Below are 19568 nucleotides of genomic sequence, written 5' to 3'. Positions count from 1 at the left end.
TAGTAATAGTATATACAATAGCTTTTTATGATGATCAATTAGCAGTAATAGTAGAAACAATAGTTTTTCTCATGATGATCAACTAGCAATTAATGGTAGATACAATAGCCTTTTCATGATGATAAACTAGCAGCAATAGTAGAGACAATAACTTTTTCATGATAATCAGCTAGTAGTAATAGTAGACACAATAGTTTTTTTATGATGATCAGCAAGCAGTAATAGTAGAGAGAATAGTTTTTTTCAAGGTGATCAACAAGCGATAACGGTAGAGACAATATAATTTTTCATTATGATCAACTATCAGTAACAGTATAGAAAGTAGCTTTTACATGATGATGAGCTAGTAGTTATAGTAAAGACAATAGTTTTTTCATGATGATCAGCAAAGCAGTAATAGTAGAGACATTAGCTTTTTACATGATGATCAATTAGCAGTAATAGTAGAGATAATATTTTTTCATGATGAATTACTAGCACTAACAGTACAGATAATAGCTTTTCACGATGATTAACTAGCAGTTAAAAATAGAGACAAAACATTTTTCATGATGATCAGCTAGCAGTAATAGCAGAGAGAATAGTTTTTTTCATAATAATCAGCTCTCAGTAACAGTAGATACAGTAGCTTTTTCATGATGATCGACTAGCAGTAATATTAGAGATAATAGTATGTTCATGATGAAATACTAGCATTAACAGTAGAGACAATAACTTTTTAATGTTGATAAACTAGCAGTAATAGTCAACACAAAACTTTCTCATAATGATCAACTAGCAGTAATAGTAGAGACAAAAACTTGTTTTATGATGATCAATAAGCTGAAATAGTAGAGACAATAGCTTTTCATGATGGTAATTTAACAGCAATAATAGAGACAAAAACTTTTTTCATGATGGTACACTAGCAGGAATAGTAGAGACAAAAGTTTTTTCATGATGATCAAATAGTAGTAACAGGACGAGGAGAAATAGTAATGATAGTTGTATTAGGGCTAGCAACGTAAGTAGCAGTACTCTGAGGAGTTTTGGTGGTGGTGTTGGTGATGGTGGCTATAGTAGTTAGAGTAGTTGTAGAATAGGATAAGTACTTGCAGTTGCTGTTTTACTTGCATAAGTATTTGCTATTGTTGTATTAGTAGCAGAAGAAGACGTAGAAGTAGTAGCAGTATGAATAGTAGTACTGATATGCACAGGAGACATTAAGGTATATTATTAATAAAGAAGATTTTCTCTAATCTGTAGTTTTAATAGTGAATTTAAGTTCTTCATACTAAATTTACCTTCCTAAGCAAACTGGCAACTGGGCGAAGGCTATGCATTTTGGATTTAGTAAGTTGAAATAGATTTCACCGATTTCTGCAGCTGCCGGTTCTGGGGACAACTTTAGACAGTTGTAGAAGTCGGCTTCACAACTGCAACTCATACTGTAAAATAAATGAATATTTTTATGGGTGAGTTATTTTGGTAGTTTACATTTACATTCAAGTCATTAGTCCCGATTTATATTACTTTCAAAAACATCCTGTTCGTGCTCACATTTTTCTATAGTTTTTATTGGGAGACACACTTCTGGCGACGTTGTTAAGATTGTTTAACATTTTGTGTCAAGGATTTGCAAATAAGATAACTTCTACACTAGCTTCTATATTCAACTGAAGCTTTGAGACAATACTAATCTGACTCTTAAGCGTGTGACTGATATAATTAGTATACCACCTGTTCGATATAGGGTTCCTCATTACATTTTCTGTGAAAATTAATCACTGCTATCAAATAACCGCACAAGTGAATAATAATCATAATAATAAATACAATTAACAAAAAACGAATTTGGATGATCATATTAAATGCTGTCGCAGATTGAACGAGATGAAAGATTCAGCCATGTCCACTTTGCTTCCATTATTTGCAATACATCCCATAACGTTATTTTTGTTACCTTGTGAAAGAAAAATCAGTACTTTTGAAATCTAGTTGGTTTTCAAAATAACTATGTCCATATTTTTTTTAATTAATTCTCATGTGCTGAGTCGTCTGAAGAAAAAAACCAAACAAATTTAATTATATTTGCTAATATAGTGCAATTCAGTGACAATGCTATGATGACAAACCTAATGACCTCTTGATGTGTACGTGTGTCAGTAAGATTTGTATGCCCGAATTGTCCCCTCATTTCAGTTTTGATTCTAAATGCGATTTTTATTTCGCCCGTTTTCTAATGCCACTGATCATTTCTCATTTTATGTTGTTTAATATTTATTTTCATTAGTCGACAAATGATGAAGTGGAAAATTAATAAATTTTATTTAGAAGTAACATTATATCCTTATTACCTTGGGAAGAGTCCATAATTGGTCAGGCCAAGGCGTGTTTCAAAGGAGTCAATTTGGATCGGACAAGTGTCATGCGCTCTGCAGCAGGAGTCAGTAAAGGCGTACTTTCCTAAATCAAAACCATTTACGGCTTTGTTTCCAATACCGCACCATTTTGTGCCTGTGAATAAAACTTTCTAGGTAAAAAAAAATTGAAGTGTCTTGTTAATTGCATAAAAATAATTACCTTCTGCTTGTTAAGTACTAAAAGGACAAATAGTAAAATGGCAAATAGTAATTGTACGAGAACTCTGCATGAGCGTAGACAATTTCCATGCTCAGTTTTCCAAACACCTTTAACGGGGAATGTTGATCAAAATTGTATGTTCTGTTTATAGGGACTCTGTCTTCAAGTCCGAGTTTCTATCCGGCCGGTGAGGCTAGATAATGCAGGTTCTGTAGGTTACGCATAAACTGCGATTTGTCAGATGGGTTAACATAATGGTCTACCCAATCTAATATGGCTTGAAAATCAAAACAGATACGATTCGATAACATTGTTATCGGCTTAATGGCCTCTTTTCATAGAAATGATTCTGACACGTAATCAGTTAGATGTGATGCTTATATCAAATAAGAAGACCTTTTCTTCGTTGGCAGATAGATTTAGACCATGCAGAGGTAATAGAAACCTGCCATCATGTACAGTAACACGAACACAAAGACAGAAAAGAAGAAGGACGTTGATGATATGACAAAAAAGAGTTTTCATAAAGGTTTGAAATAATAGTTGAGATAAATAATGTTTGTCTTTTGTTATTTATATATACATCTGCATGCAGTATGGAATACATTCATACATTATTTCCTTCGTTTATGGTATGACTAGTTAAACCACACCTGAAAAACGCGACAATAGACGCGTAGTAGAAGTGGCAATATAACCTTTTATGAGTGGATTTTCCGCAAAACACCTAACCAAACCATTCATTTGTTGACGCACCAGTATCAGCAGCTTTTCGTGTATTATCATCACAACAAGACATTGACTCAATTTCTACCCAGGTGATGGCATTGGATAAAAATGGTTACATGTCTTTATTTGCATACCTGGATAGATGATGAATCGCTTTCTTCTTTGTTGCCCGCCTGGTTTTAAATGATGGTGAAACATTTCACAGGATTCTGTCACAGAGGCCATGAACATCTCCGCCACAGAGACAACGGATGGAGGCAAAGTTACAACATATGACTGATTCGCCAGACTCCTAAAATGTAACAAGTACTATTACTCTTTTCAAATTCCCAATTTTCACTACATATTTTGCGAATATGAAACCCCCGCATACAAACACTGGATCTACGCTGTTGGCACTGGTGGAGGCCTAGGACGTGAGCCAATGCGGTAACACGGAAACGAGTATTAGACGGAAACAATTGTGTTACAGAAATATCAACTTCTGATTGGCTAAATGCAATGATTGGCTAAATGCAAATGATTTCACTGGAAATTAAAGACAAAATTAAGAACGTGGAATTTGCAAAAATTGTGACAATGGCGAAATGGTTGAGTAAAACTGATATCATAAACAGTGAATAATGGTTAGGAAAAACTTGAACATCGACATAAAAGCCATAGACTAGCACATATCTTCAAAATGTTCCACGGTACTTGCAAATATATCATGCCAAGACTTCGAGGTAAAATTTCTGGAGAATTCCTCCTCAAAAATGCAAAATTCAAAAAGTATGTGCAGCATGCAATATCTACTCTATGCCAGTTTAACGCACCCATAAAACATTTTAAAAGAATCACCGCACAATAAACATATGGACTCCGGATGGTAGAGTGGTCCAAGGCGCACACCTTGACAAATCTCTCACATCCCACCTCTGTCCACGTGGGTTCGAATCTCGGCTGAATGACTATGTAGATAGATTAATCCGAAATGACCTTGTAGACAGAGGATTATCAATCGTTCTCTTGTAGAATCAAGGGATAGCACTTTCCCTTCTGTTTGGTGCATATCTGTAATTCTCTATCATTAATCGTATAGACCTTTGATTTCTTTCGTAAGAGTCCGGAATGACTGTATACATAGATGATAATTAATTAGAAGGTAGCAATGCGAGTGTATCTGATACACACGAGTGCATATACCAACTGTTTAGCTTCATGTTTGGTGATGTGTGCCAAGTCGTGATAGAATATGGACTATTGCGTGACGGCAAGGCGATGGGTGCTGTTTTCCCTCGGACTCATAGTGTGTGTAATTGAATTGTGTGCTGCCTTTCCATCAGGTTTACATGTTATGTATATATCTATATTGCGTGATTCTTGGACAGTAACTTGGCTTAGGGCCAACCTGACTAATGTCTTCTTATTTTGTAAACAACATCTTAAATTGCGAATTAGTCTATAATTTTGATCATATATTAAGATCGTTATAATTAGGAGAGAAATATTTGCTTGGATCTGAATTCAGAACATTGGTATTACATTGGGAAAAGCATTATCTACCTACCCTTTTCCAAATAGATTTCTAAAATTTAAGCAAACAGACATCAGCTTGCTTACGAACTTGATGGAAAATTTCGTTGAGATGAAAGAGTATTTTAAGAAAATGATAATTGCTACTTAAGTCAGATGGAGAGGTTTATAAAGTTGTTAACTTCAGAATTACTCATTCATACTTTAACATATGTGTAGTTGAATCAATCATTTAGTTGCGTTCCTTTCTAATTTGAAAGGATTAATTTTTAAAAAGTTTTTATTGGATTTACAAAGTGCTCTTTGACTAAACCACTATTTTAAAATTATTGTGAAATTCATTCACGGACATTTTGCATTATAATTGTGATACATAAAAACTGTTGGCACATTAGCACAGTCGAGACTCCTGCCATATCAGCACATTCAATATTAGAATTCATTCAGAACAACACAGAAATTCATTCGGAATAATGTATACTTTTGGGCTTGTGATAGAACTTTTAGGACTGTTTGGGATTCAAGTTCACTATAGCGAAAGTTCACCTTATATTCTATTAAATAAATTATTTGTTGAATTATACAATATATATATATATATATATATATATATATATATATATATATATATATATATATATATATATATATATATATATATATATATATATATATATATAATTATATATTATGTGTGTGTGTGTGTGTGTGTGTGTACATTAAAAGAACAAAACTATAGGTCTTCATGTCCCATTACAAAATGTACAGTGTTTTGTTGCAAATAATTTGCGTTACATAAATCTATGTCGCATTATTGGGAATTAGAACATGTGCGCTCCAAATTTCTAAAGCCTTGCAGAATGAACTAGCTTCCAGTTCAAGTGGTTGAACCGGGTTCCAACGTGTTTATTTTTTATTTAACCCACGACAATTCAAAACACCATAAAAATTGAAAATAGGGCACGTCTAGACCGTCACTACCAAACGAATTAATCTATTTAATTTATCTTCTCTTACACTTCATACGAATTCAAAGAAAATGTTATTTGTATGTTCATATATATATATATATATATATATATATATATATATATATATATATATATATATATATATATATATATATATATATGTATGTGTGTGTGTGTGTGTGTGTGTGTGTGTGTGTGTTCAAGAGGGTCTGGTAAAATACCTAAGACATGAAAGAGGACAAATAACGCTTACGCTTTCATTATGCACATCTTTGCAATAAAGATACATGTTGAAAAACTCAATCGCCATTTAATTGCTGGTAAGTGTGGAGCAAGGAATTGTGAAAATCTTTCACCCTTATTGTTCTGATATCTTTATGATTTTACAGAGTTTTGTTAGCAAAATGTTGGTTTGAATATCAAGTAATAGAATTTATGGTGCTCATACGGTACTAGTTCTTCTTTATGCTCACGCTACTGTGATTATAGAAGACAGCGAATATAGTCTTTAGGAAGCTTGGAATAAATTCCACATCTACTACAAATGAATATTAAAAGGAAATGGCGACAAAATAAAACTAGGCATTTGTATTTTCATGGTTTTCAATTTCCACGTGAAGATAAGTTGTCAAATAATAAATATTCATTTAATTTATTTTACGTTTAAAAAAGTTTTGTCGAGGAACATCTGCAAAGCTCTCGTCAGTCAGTCCCGACGTTAGTCAGCTTGTAAGACTATGTTCCCCGACTGCCCAGGACAAAATTTGCTTCTCGTTGTTATGACCAAATGCTTCCCAAATTTCTGATGAATCGTCTTATGCACCACATCATCAATGGTTCCTGCAAGAATGTCAATGTGGCTTAAGAAATGGTCGAGGGACCACACGCATGGCGTTTGGATGTCGTCAACTCTAGGAGAAATGGCAGGAACAGAGACCCATTCTGTACACAGCATTCATCAACCGTACAAAAGCTTTCACAGAGTCAATAAATTGGAATTATTCAGACTAGCACGTGATTCAAATATCCGTTAGGCTTTGGAGTGTGACCACATGTTGACTGCAGAACAGCCGGAAGAGATAGAGACGTTGCTGGCAGGGTATTCCGATTAGCTTATTGAAATACCCAGGAGAACGTCACGTGTCGAGTTCGGGTTAAAACTGGTGAACGACCGGCCAGTCCAGCGGAAACCCTACTCTTTGCCCCACACGAAACGACAAGTAGTAAGAGAAGAGATCGAGCAGATGATTACTCTGGGAGTAATGATGCTCTGTACAGTTCTCTTGTAGTCTTAGTGCAGAAGAAGGATGGCACACATCGGATTTGGGTCGACTATCGAAAGCTGAATCATGTGACAGAATTTCAGGTCGAAATTCTACCTGACCCAGAACAAATTTTCGCTTTTCTCTCGAAAGTTAAATATTTTTCGAAGTTGGATTTTCTCAAAGACTATTGGCAGCTTCATGTAAAGGAGGAGAATAGGACAACGCTCGATTTTGCTACTCCCTATGCGACCTACCAATGGTTAGCAAAGGCTTTCGAAGTTCAGAATGCGCCCTGCGCCTTCACTAGAATGAAGCGACACTGTCCATGACCCACGTGTCTCTTCCCCAAGGGACTGGACGTAAAAAGGTCTTATTGGTGGACGACCTTCGTAACACCAAAACAAGCCTCGTCCGAATTAACAACCGTCAAGACCAGATGTGTTTAGCCCGAGCCATCGTGGTGGGACGAACCTATGCCAACATAAACGACACGGTAGAATGGAAAAGAGCCAAACAACAAAATGAAGCAGAACTTCTGTTACAACAAGCGGGCCAGTCCAAAGACACACCCTGTGGCATTCCTGAACAAAAATTGCAAGATGTCCTAGCTCCACGCTACACCTTGAAAGTGCACCCTCAAGAAGTGCGCGGACCTCTGTTGTTTCGAGGCAAAGATTTTAAAAATGGAAAATACATAGAAGGTGTGATAACAATTTCAATCCGAATTATAACTTCTAACTAGGAAGCGAAAATTTTGTCTAGTCTAGGAATATTGCTAAGCAATATAGAGTTACTCCGAGGAAGCCACTCGTAATTTGGCGGTAAAACTTAGAGAGGAGATTCTTTAAAAGACAAAGCTACGTAAAGGAAGCTTTTTGGGGGACAGAACTTCCGGTTCAGTGAAGTCCCGAGTTACTACGAGGGAAGACGGAAGTGAGACTAGGAGAGCAGTCGGAGTCGAGAAGTCTAGTCGGGAAAGAGAGTCGAGGAGGAGGAGGAAAAGGAGTCGAGGAGGAGAAAGTGGAGAAGGAGGGGGAGTATATAGAGAAGTCGAGGATGAGATGTAATTTGGAAAAAGTCGGGAGGAAGAGGATAAGGAATTGCAGGAGTAGATGAGTAGAGTACAAGGACAGGTGGAAAGCTATCTCACACTACTAATCAAATGATGCAATAGGCTATAACAGGGTCGAGCGGAAGGAGAGTACTGGGGAAATTTTAATCATTTTACTATTTAATTGTCATTAAATTGTTATTTGTTGAATTTCACTTTTTTGTAGATTCAATCATTTAACCGTCGGTATTGCTGACTGGGGGCTCGGTGCTTTACATATATCTTTCACTAATTTAACTTCCAACCAAAATCGAGCCTGGGTGGAACTTCTATAATAATTTAGATGTAATATTGGGAGCACCCCACCCCAACCATATCACACCTACCACGGTGGCGGTATAACAACCCCTCACACTACAGATGTAATTTACATTCAGGAAACTCTAAATATTTTCAAAAAATCCCGGGATATTAATCATGCTATTTCAAACATATGTCTCGGGGGAAAAAGGAAAGGGAGTCTGGCAGCTTTGTCAGTGACGCCGTCTCGAGTGTGATAATAGGAACCGCTCAACATACACAACACAAAAGAAATACACGAATACCAATCAATAAAAATAAAAACTGGCGGGAGGCAAGTCACAACGCATGAAAGATATCATAATACTGTGGGCATCTTGGTGATTATCTGCGGATATTTTAATTCTTACGACAGACAGTGAGGAGGTAGCCACTAAGATAAGAGAGGGAGGAACATCGAAAAGTGGGTTACTCAGGCCAACCTTGTAGTATTAAACACTGATCCCCGTACTAGAAGAAATCGAGAAAACGAAACATTCTCAGCAACTGACCTAACAATACGTACATCCAAAATATCAGAAATTGATGACTGAGAAGTTTACCAATCAAGCACTATAGGAAATTAGCAGCAAATCCAACACATACTACCAAACAAGAACAGCCATTATGAATAAGGTTAAAGATACCTTCAGAATTTACCAAAACAGACGGTTCAGCGTCCTCTGGCTCAACTCGCCCTGTAGCAAAAATATCGATTGTGGGTAAAGGAACAATGATGGGGCGAGTCTCTCCTGATAGCTGTTACATTTACACCGTGGAATTCTGGGAAGTTTTACGAAGCTGATTCAAAACACAAAGACACAAAAGCAGTTGTAATTAGCGACTCTCTCACTGTGTTATGCTCCCTGGAATCAGGAAACTACTCAAGAGGGGAGAATCCCTTAAAAGAAGTATACCTTATTCTAAATAAAAATAAAAAAACACCTGGGAATCAAAACAACTTTAACGTGGAGTTCATGTGGATTTCTTCCCACTAAGACATTACTGGAAACAAAAGCTAAATTAAGCCTTAAAGAACCTAATATCCTGCAACTCAATTAGAACACCAAGGACAATATTCCAAATATGAGAGCATATAGATAGATTCAGACGCTACAGTCATACGACTTACAGATCAATACTATATGGAACTGTCGCCTTTTGGCATACGTTATAATATTTAAATTTTAATTTAACGTAATGTATTTACCTCAGTATATCAGTATATCAACATGACAAGATGTGAATATGTGCATTGTTTATAACCAAAATATACTTTACGTTTTTATTATACTTTGCCATGTATAGTCAAAATATTTATACATAATAAATTTTTATTACATTTTGTCACGTATATTCAAAATATTTATACATAATAAATTTTTATTACATTTTGCCATGTATATTCAGAATATTTATACCTAACAAAATTTTATTACATTTTGCCATGTATATTCAAAAAAGAAAAACCTGTTAAGTTTCTATTGCATTTAGTCATGTAAATTCAAAATATAGACCAAAGTATACATCTTTATACACTTCTTTTTTATATCTTCTTTCGGGCGCTACCGTACTGCCATTAATAATCTGTGTTCGCACTGAATCTCAAATGTCTAGAGTTAGATCTGAATTGACAATACATGTATGAGCTTATTGTGATGTAGGTTGTAATAGATCTTAATTTCTTTAGACAATATCTAGAGTAAAATCTCCTTCACAAAAGCTGTATTGTATGCCCATTGATTTAAAGTTTACATTATGGTCCATCCTTTTCTCATCACTGCATGCCATTTTAAAACAATTTCAATTGTGTATTTTTTTAAAAAACGACTTTAAAAGAACCTTTAATTAAAAAGCAAGAAACTTTAAATTTGATCAATGATGGTATCATAAATACGTTGATCAATAAAATAAGTGTATTCTGCACATTTAAAAAACTAAATTAAATAAAATAATATTCCCGAAAATATTAATTCACAACAATGCCAGGATTTAATCTTCAACATTTTTAAAAATATCTTTATGCATATTTATCAGTTCATTTTACCATTTCTTTTTTTAAATAGCCGGATCATTTTACATTATGTCAAACAGTAAGTGCTTCTTACTTCAGAAAAAATAGACAGAAGTATAGATAGATAAAAGATACATAGATCAAAACAAAACCATTAACATACGCATTTGTTAAAATTGTACAATTTTCCAGCTCATCATCTGGACCATACATAATTTCTAATCCAGTTGTTCCTGACAGCAGATGTATTATCCTCCCTGCCTGGTCAAAAGAATGTGTAGATCCTAATACTTTGAAACATAACAAAATATAAATTATCTTAAGCATTCTGTAGAATTCACGTTGTACGCCAGGTTAGACTTGTGGCTGTTAAACTACCACTGTGAGTTGCGTACTACCTAGACACTGTCGCACCTGTCACAGATATGTGTTAAAACCCTAGGGCAAATTTAACGAAGTAGGTGTCATTAATTTCTTGAAAGACTTATCGAATTTGTTACACACACACACACACACACACACACACACACACACACACACACATGTTTTATTCAAGCTACAAAACTTAGTATGCAAGTTTTAAGTTTACTAATATGTGTACCCTTTTATGAGAATCAACCATACATTAATGATCTCCAGTTCTGATGCATTTCTAATCCTAATAAATAATATAGTACCTTCTGTTCAATCTAGCTCAGTATGACATTGGTCTACAGTAACTGACTTATAATTTATGAATATTGTTTTGACAAAAAGACATCCGCAAAATAAACGAAGCAGAGTGTCTTATACTTCATTACAAGAAGTACATAATGATGGTCCAGAGACTTTGAATTTAAACAATCGACTATTAGTATAAAGATTTCTTTTGAAAATTTGCATCGAAATCCTTCATGGCAAAGTAGGGAAGGAAAATATTGATTACCAATCTTCATGCGAGTAAACCTTAGATAAAATCGAGTTAAATTTAGTTTCGATTTTAAAAGAAATTCTTTCGTTTTTCCTTGCACATGGAAAGTGGATATATACGAATCCAAATGAAGTGAATACTTGCCACTTAACGGTATGTAGAATCAAACTCTAAAAATGACACCCATTACTGAAATAATCGGTGTCAGATGCCTACATGACCCTTGTGACTTGTACTGTAATACATTCTTTTTCGATCTCTGCTGTTTGTCTCTTATGGAACAATACCTTATTGTTATAATTTTGATTCCCTCTTTTAGTCCTGCCCATTCTTCTAATATGCTATCACTCTTTTATTATAATATTTATGATTTTCGCCTTATATAATCACCTCCTGGTATTGAATTATTAATTTCCCATAAGCTCTGAGCAAGTTTACTTTTGCTTTTAATATTTTAGTGCAGACTAATTGCATTGTAATGTACTGTGACCGTTTTCTCTGTTGTATTTATTCCATTGATTTCATATCTCTCTCTAATCCATACAAATTTGTCCAAGCGACTCCCTTGATTGTTTGCATACTTGACGGTATATTATAATATTTTATCTATATTTAGTATGCGTCCATTGCTTTTTCATTTAAGATTTATATTGGTTCTTTTAGTAGATGGTCATTGCCTTTAGGACAAGTGTTTCTGTCTTTTCTATCTTTATATTTTTACACCCCATTAAAATCACCTGCTATTATAAAGTTGTTAGGAAATTATATATCATCTTTTGAATGTATAATATAATTTTTATTTAAGTTGTTTGAGACTACGAAGTTCTATTTTATATCCCTTTAATTCAATGGCTAGTAATAGTACACGTATACTCCGTAGTAAGAGTTCCATTCATGACAAGGTCAATCTAAGGTGAAATCCCTAAGCAGGTCAACAATGGCACGTGAGTTTGAATGTGAGTTACGTAAACAAGCGTGAGATTCAGAGTACACTAGCATTTTATTTAATTTTATATTTTATTTAAATAAACTCACGTTTTGGAAACTCGAATGTTCGTATGCGTTTTACCTAATCTTGTTACTTAAGTTTTAAGTCGCTAGACGTAACAAAAGTTATTTCCACTGAGAATTGTTCCACGTGCTCTGTTAGGTTGGCGATAAATTTTATTTAATGAGCGTGATCTTCAAAATGCACAACATAAATGTATCCCGGTAAAGTTATGCATGTATTTGTTAAAGAAAGAGAATGGTATTGTGGATGTGAGGAGTTACGGAACATTTACTTAGGTAAATATTATGCAAAAATTGCGTACTTCTGTTAAAAACTGATGCCTTGCCTTAAGTTTGAATAGACTGCTTCAGGAAGGTTTTAGTTTTTCATTTTTCTGAACTCTTCATTTGTATTATCCAGTGTCGTTCCTTGCCTGTGGCATCTATGGCGGTCTACCCCAGATTAAATTAAGTTGGTAGCATCTTGAGGGACTCAGCTGAATGACATGTCGAGTTTTAGTGGTTGGCTCATCTTCGCTAGGGAAGTTTCCTGTATGTCAACTCTATCTACACTTTGGCGGATCGAACAGATGTTTATGCTTCGGGTCTGTGAATTTCATTGGACGTTTCGGCAAGCCACCGCCTCTAATCAAAATTAAGTTGTTCAAATTTGAACACTGTTAGTACATGATCGAAACAAGGGGAGCACGCAAATTGAATGGACTCATAAATAAGCAATTTTCCAATGCCGCTCCGTGTTTGTACAAGTACTTTTCACTCAAATAAACACATAATGATTTATCTCTGGTACATAGTCATACTTTCTATGTCAATCATACAATGCATCCTTTTGAAGTCAATTGTCTGCACCATTTTCGGCTGATGTACAATGCACCGCTGTTACATGCTATTGGTTAGTTGGCATTACATACTAAAGTAGGCAACTCATGAAATCCAATAGATGTCGCTAGGATAAGGCACTAAAATATATGTTCTATCTGCCAAGGAAAAGATAGGGTTAACACATCGAAACATTGGCTAACGAAGATGTGGACGTGGAGTTTCGCGTTGATTTGCTGCAAATCTTGTCGTTATTCATTTGTTTTCTGGAATCAAGAGTTTTTCCAACATATTGAGTGTCACAGATCTTGCTTGTTAGAATATGTATTACATCTTTGGTTCGACATCCTAACTTCTGATTGACAGTGAAGCTAAAACCTGTGGTCAAACTTATGAACGATTTTGTCCCGGTCATCTGCTTGCAAAGGTGTCAACGTTTGTCTTTGCAGCAATATGTCCCTTCATCTGTGATGTTGTTTGAAGTTACCTTGGCACGTATCAGATAGTCCTTCAGAGCTTTAGCTATACGGTATACAACTTTAGGGATTTTAGGGATTTCTTGAAATATGCCCTTCATACGTTCAGAGGATTCAGTCTGGTCCCAATGCTTTCGAATGTTATTGTACTTTGGAGCAACGGTGGGGACTCGTTTGTTGATTTCCTTGCTTTAATATTTCAGGATGACGCTTCATTCAAGGAATCTAGTTTTGTTAATAGTTTCCCAAGTGTAGCTATTTCTGTATCCTCTCGTTCTAAAGTGCCCCTTGAGTTCTTTGAGCCCTTTTTCCAAAGTTATCCAAATTAGAGCATCAACCTTTGGTCCGAACTCACATACCGTAAGAAAGAGTGCCTATTGCGTGTTGGGAGTAGATACTGGTGAGTCATTAGGTTTAGAATGCATGTTCCAAATATTCCAAATAAAACGTATCCTTTCTGAATTTTATGTAAATGTTCTCCACCTAATTGTACTCATGCGTTGCTAACCCCTTATCATGTATTCAGCTAACAAGGGGTGTGATGAAAAAAAAACATATTCCGTCAAGGTGAACAGTATTCTCTTCTTTCCATTTTGATTGATTGCATTGTGTCTGTGGCGTCATTCACAGTAATTTAAAAAATGCCCGTAACCAGATCAATTTTAGCAATTGTTCCTGTATTAGAATTAATAATATAGAGACCATATCTGCATAATTTGCTATAATAAGCAACTTTATCTAATATCGACGGATACTTATTTTTGGGAATATTGTAATATGGTTGAACTGGATCATTCATATTCTTATGTACATGGAAAACGATATCCGTTTGATTCATCGGCACTGTGTATACCCATAAAAATTAAAGTAAAACACAATTCTTTATTGTATACTTTGAAACTCTTCAAAACAGAAACCTCATTTTACCATAATCCCCTCAAGAACAATTGTTTTAAAATCCCGATTTATGTTTCCTTTATTAACATCGCCATCTGTCTCAGTAAATCCACATTAATGGGGTTTTCACTGCAAGGTGCTAGACGTGTATCGTCCAGCCCTATGTATAATTATCTTAAACACGACAATAGCTCCAGCAGTTTGTGAGAAAACTGGATTTGTGTTACTTTTCGGCGATTTTGGTAAAAATTCGTTTTCGTGAGATTACGGGAAAATGGAAAGGACGATTTTATTGGGGTTTCCATACGTAGACAAATTTGGATTTGTGAAGTTGTAATCGTGACTTGTGGAGTTATAATTGTGACTTGTGAAGTGAATTCCGTGGATTTGCAAAAATAAGTTGTAGAATAACACAATAATGTAAATTAATAAAGCGAATAGCTAATAAGTGAACATGAAGGTATGGGATGAAAAAATAAGAATTATACAGACGAAAGTTATATTTGCAATGAACCTTAGCATAACAATATGGCTGAAACTTCAATTTCAGTATTTTGTTGAAGATGAAAAGTATGTTAGATCTGAAAAATAATAGCACATATAAAGTTAGTGAGTCGTAATTTTGTACAATTGTTAACGCATTGATTGGATTCAGTAAATTTGTATTACTGATAATTAAATCAATGTGGCTTCAATATTAACTCAGATAATTATGCCTGTTACATTTGTTATGTATGTATTTGTTAGATAATAATAGATCATTTAATAAGCTGATACTGATTTTCCCGAATTATTTATTTTAAAAAATACCAGGAATTCGACATCTTCAGAATTAATTATTTTAGTATGATTATTTATCGGTTCTTTTTACCAATGTCCTTTTTGAAGACACAGTAGCTGGATGATTTCACATTTACTAAATAAATGAAACATCGTTCTCTTCACGAAGATAGACAGACAAATAAATATATAAGTAGACAGACAGACAGACAGACACAACTACTCAGGAATGTTGGTTTGTTGGCTGTCGTATCGTCGGTCGATTGATTGGTTGATTAATTAATTTACATTATGCCATTACTTATTTAATAAAAGACATTTTGTATTTTAAACAATGGACATTTTAAATGCATAGATTTTTTTTCATAATCGTGTGCTGAAAAATGGCGTTAAAACAACAACAGCAACAGATATACGAATGTAGAAACACCAGCCATGTATGCACGTATTATCTAGTGACCACAACTGATTAACAGGCGATCTACACTGTTTAATTTTCAAGCGAACATCCACATGTAACTATATACCCCTTTCGAAAAGGACAGTTCTAAGCATCAATGGTCACAAATTACCTATACTGAGTATATGAAGTCAACTCGTCCGTAATAAGCTAAACATAATTTATGCTTTTAATTCACAGGCAAATAGATTTATCCCACAAATGCCTTCTTCGTGAAGCCAAATACAGAACGGTCACTATAGATACGTGCTAGTGTCAGGGAAGACGGGGTGACTGTTACGGATAGGACAGTATTTCGGAACTTTGCCAAGGGAAATTGGAATGGTAGCTGTGTACAAGTGACTGGTGAGTAAGAGTGACGTTTGGACAGGTTTGAATCTATGTATGTCTGCTTGTACACACACACACACACACACACACACACACACACACACACATGCATAAGTCTTACAAAAAGAATTGCCACTTAAGAGATAAATTATGCATGTAAAACAACTATTACGAACGAATGAATATGTTTGTTCCACGTCAAACGGCTAAAAGATTCACTCGTGTCCTCATTCCACTTATTGTTATCAGCCAGCTTCCCACCACGTTGAATGTAACTTCGCAACTTGCGGAAGAAAAAAAAAGATATATATATATATCTCTTCAATAGAAATTAAATCCTAATTACCAAATATCATGTGACCTCTGTGTAACTGCAAAAACCTCGGTACCATTCTCATATGCTTGAATCCTCTAAAAAATGTACTTTCTGGTGGATGACGTGTATTTTATTTTGATTTAATGAATACCATTTACAGTTGAACTGATAGAGAACCAGACATATATATATATATATATATATATATATATATATATATATATATATATATATATATATATATATATATATATATATATATATATTCAATAGATAGATAGATCATGACATAAATATGAATGAACATTCGCATTTGTTAGCCTTGAACAGTTTTCCAGTGCATCCCGTGGACCATATATCAATTCCAATCCAGATAAGGTTTTTTGTGGGGAGTGGGGTTGGGGAGAGGGGTTACTGCAGGTATGTTATCCTACCCGCCAAGACATGCGCATTCGCAGATCCTGTATCTTGAAACAAGTAAACCATAAATTGCATTCAGCATTCAACAGAACCAGCTAACAGTGTACGTCCAATTTACGGATGCCTGTACGATTGTTTACTTTCTACCTTGACACATCAAAACGCAAACGAAAGAATAAAGCATAGTTAGCCTAAGTCACTCATGTCTGACCAAAATGAATATAAATGTTTTCTAAAGCTGTCAAATCTGCTAAGCATATATGCACATGGTTACCTGAAAACACAGAATATAAGCATGCATGCAGGGCCGGCGCCAGACCCGGCCAGACTATCTGGCGCCCTAGGCAAGGTTAGATTCTGGCGCCCCCCTCCCCCCGAAAATATCAATTTCAAAATTTATAAACAATACATTTTTTTAAAAAAATGCGCCCCCTTGAAATCAGCGCCCTAGGCGGCTGCCTAGTTTGCCTATATGGTAGCGCCGGCCCTGCGTGCATAGTAGTGTGCATTAAATGCGTTTAAGTCATACATCAGTTTATAGTTTCATCAATGAATGAACGTACATGTATACACCTTTTAAATATCGTACACGTGTTTAAGTGCGTTAGGGCCCTCAAGCAAAACAAAGCTAAATCTTTTTATTAGCGATTTGCTTGGATGTTTTAACAAAGATTTCCTTATTGCTGTTTCCTGAATTTGATATAATGACATTAGTGTCTTTCTATACATTTAGGCAGGTAGGTGATAAGATATTCATGTACGCATGTATGATTTTCTGCTTATATATGCACACTTTCCAAGCGCTATTACCCATCTGTATATACAGTTTAATTTGAAAAGATCCCTGGTGGTTGTATTTGGATCGTAATGTCAGAAGAAAAAAATCTGTCTTTAGGTCTTTTATTAGATATGTTGAATACCAGGATTAATCTTAGTAATCTTAAAGAAGGATACTCAATACAACGTTTATCAAGGGCAGGTACTCTTGAAGACAGATACTCAATACAACGTTTATCAAGGGCAGGTACTCTTGAAGACAGATACTTAAGACAACGTTTATCAAGAACTGATATTCTGGAAGACATACTCCAGACTACGTTTATCAAGGGCAGGTAATCTTAAAGACAGATACTCAATACAACGTTTATCAAGGTTAAGTAATCTTGAAGACAGATACTTAACACAATGTTTATCAAGGGCTGCTACTTTTGAAGTCAGACACTCAAGATAATGTTTATAAATGTACTTGTAAAACCATTGACAATACACCAACAGAATATTCAGTAAAACTTATCCTTTTCTGAGTTATGTGTGCATTTTCTCCACTAAGCTGTACACATGGGTTGTTAACCACTTATCTTGTACTTGGCTAACAGCAAATTCGTTACTTATTCCTTATTCCCCCTTCAATAGGGAACAAGTAACAAGTTACTCATTCTGGATTTTACACCCCACCCCCACCCCCCAAAAAATCATATCGAGTACGTTACTTATTCCTTATTTCAAATTTAATATGGTTTCCACTTACGTATTCCCGTTTCAAAAATGCTAAATAAAATTTTGAATACCCTTCAGGGCATTCATACATAGGGGTGTACGGGTGTGTGTGGAGTGGGTTCTGGCAGACCCTTATTTGGCATTGAAATTAAACAATTATCTAAACCTAAAGGTAGAAATAACCGTGTCCTTATTTGGTACCAGTAATGTGAAACCAGACACATACAAGATCGATTATATTATATTAAAATTTGCAAGTGTGTTATCGTTGCTTCAAGTATTTTCATCTGGACCTCTCTTTCACAGTTTCTAGTTCGGGATCTGCTCCAACAGTAGGAAAGGTTAAGAAAATTTTTCGTCTAGCTCATTTAGAAAAATAGTGAATATAAAATACTGGAGCAGCAGCAAAGGCCACAAGATTACAAGTCTCCATCAGGACGCTACAATCCCATCCTACAACGACTCTAACCTGGATGGTTCTTTGATATTTTGCATCCATTATATGACCCCCTCCCCCCGAAGAAGTATTAACGAAATTCGTCTAGGGGCATTTGCAAAATATGGAGCAACTTATGGGTACCGGATATGTCAAGTAGGTACATTGTCAATCGATGCTCTTAATAATTTGCACCATCATACACCTACTTAAAGGATTTTGATTTCAACCCCTCTCCGAAAGTTCTAGGTAAGTATTTGCTCCAACAACCGAAAACGTTTGGATAAACGTTGTCAAAGGAATTTCAGAAATATGGGGCTAAATATAAGTTGCAAAAACAAAGAATGTAAAGGGATTAAATCTGAAGTCCGCGATTGGATGCAAACATTCCATCCTCAAATAATTTTGACATGGACCCTTCTTTGAAGTTTGCATCAGATATATGTCGGACACCTAAATGAAGGTATGGATGAAATTCGTCGAGCTGAATCAGTCAATTAGTAGGAAACTTAAGGGAACTGACTATGTAAAGCAATCACATTGTGGATGGATTCCATCAACAACTTCCACCAACAGAGCCCTACTTTGGGAATATTGATTTTAACTTCTAAATATATGGCAGGTATAATAAAGTACATAAGGAGATAAGTCCATATACAGTATGGACCATACAATCCCATCCTAATAAAATATATATTTGTACTGATGTGAGTCCCCAAAAACGAAATTCAAGAGATATCAGAGAAATAGGAGGGTCCATATGTATACCA

General features: G+C 35.1%; 1 protein-coding gene across 1 annotated transcript; it reads right to left on the bottom strand.

Annotated features, from left to right (window-relative positions):
- Positions 1–1279: 1279 nt before the first annotated feature.
- LOC149785665 (phospholipase A2 large subunit-like) lies at positions 1280–9058 on the bottom strand. The gene is made up of 4 exons (XM_089979918.1): positions 9042–9058; positions 3426–3583; positions 2337–2496; positions 1280–1427 (listed from the first exon to the last, which is right to left on the bottom strand). The coding sequence occupies exons 1-4, from the start codon at positions 9056–9058 to the stop codon at positions 1280–1282; spliced, it is 483 nt and encodes a 160-aa protein (XP_089836044.1).
- Positions 9059–19568: the final 10510 nt, after the last annotated feature.

Source organism: Sinohyriopsis cumingii, chromosome 13 (assembly GCF_028554795.1).
Source record: "Sinohyriopsis cumingii isolate HCF-2022 chromosome 13, ASM2855479v2, whole genome shotgun sequence".
In the NCBI taxonomy this organism is placed as follows: domain Eukaryota; kingdom Metazoa; phylum Mollusca; class Bivalvia; order Unionida; family Unionidae; genus Sinohyriopsis; species Sinohyriopsis cumingii.
This window is presented reverse-complemented; position numbering and strand designations above follow the sequence as displayed.

Coding starts and splice junctions, on each gene's coding strand:
- LOC149785665 (XM_089979918.1), bottom strand. Junction 2,497..3,425: donor GCGATTCATCATCTATCCAG/GTATGCAAATAA, acceptor TTTTATTCACAG/GCACAAAATGGTGCGGTATT. Junction 1,428..2,336: donor AATTATGGACTCTTCCCAAG/GTAATAAGGATA, acceptor TTTATTTTACAG/TATGAGTTGCAGTTGTGAAG.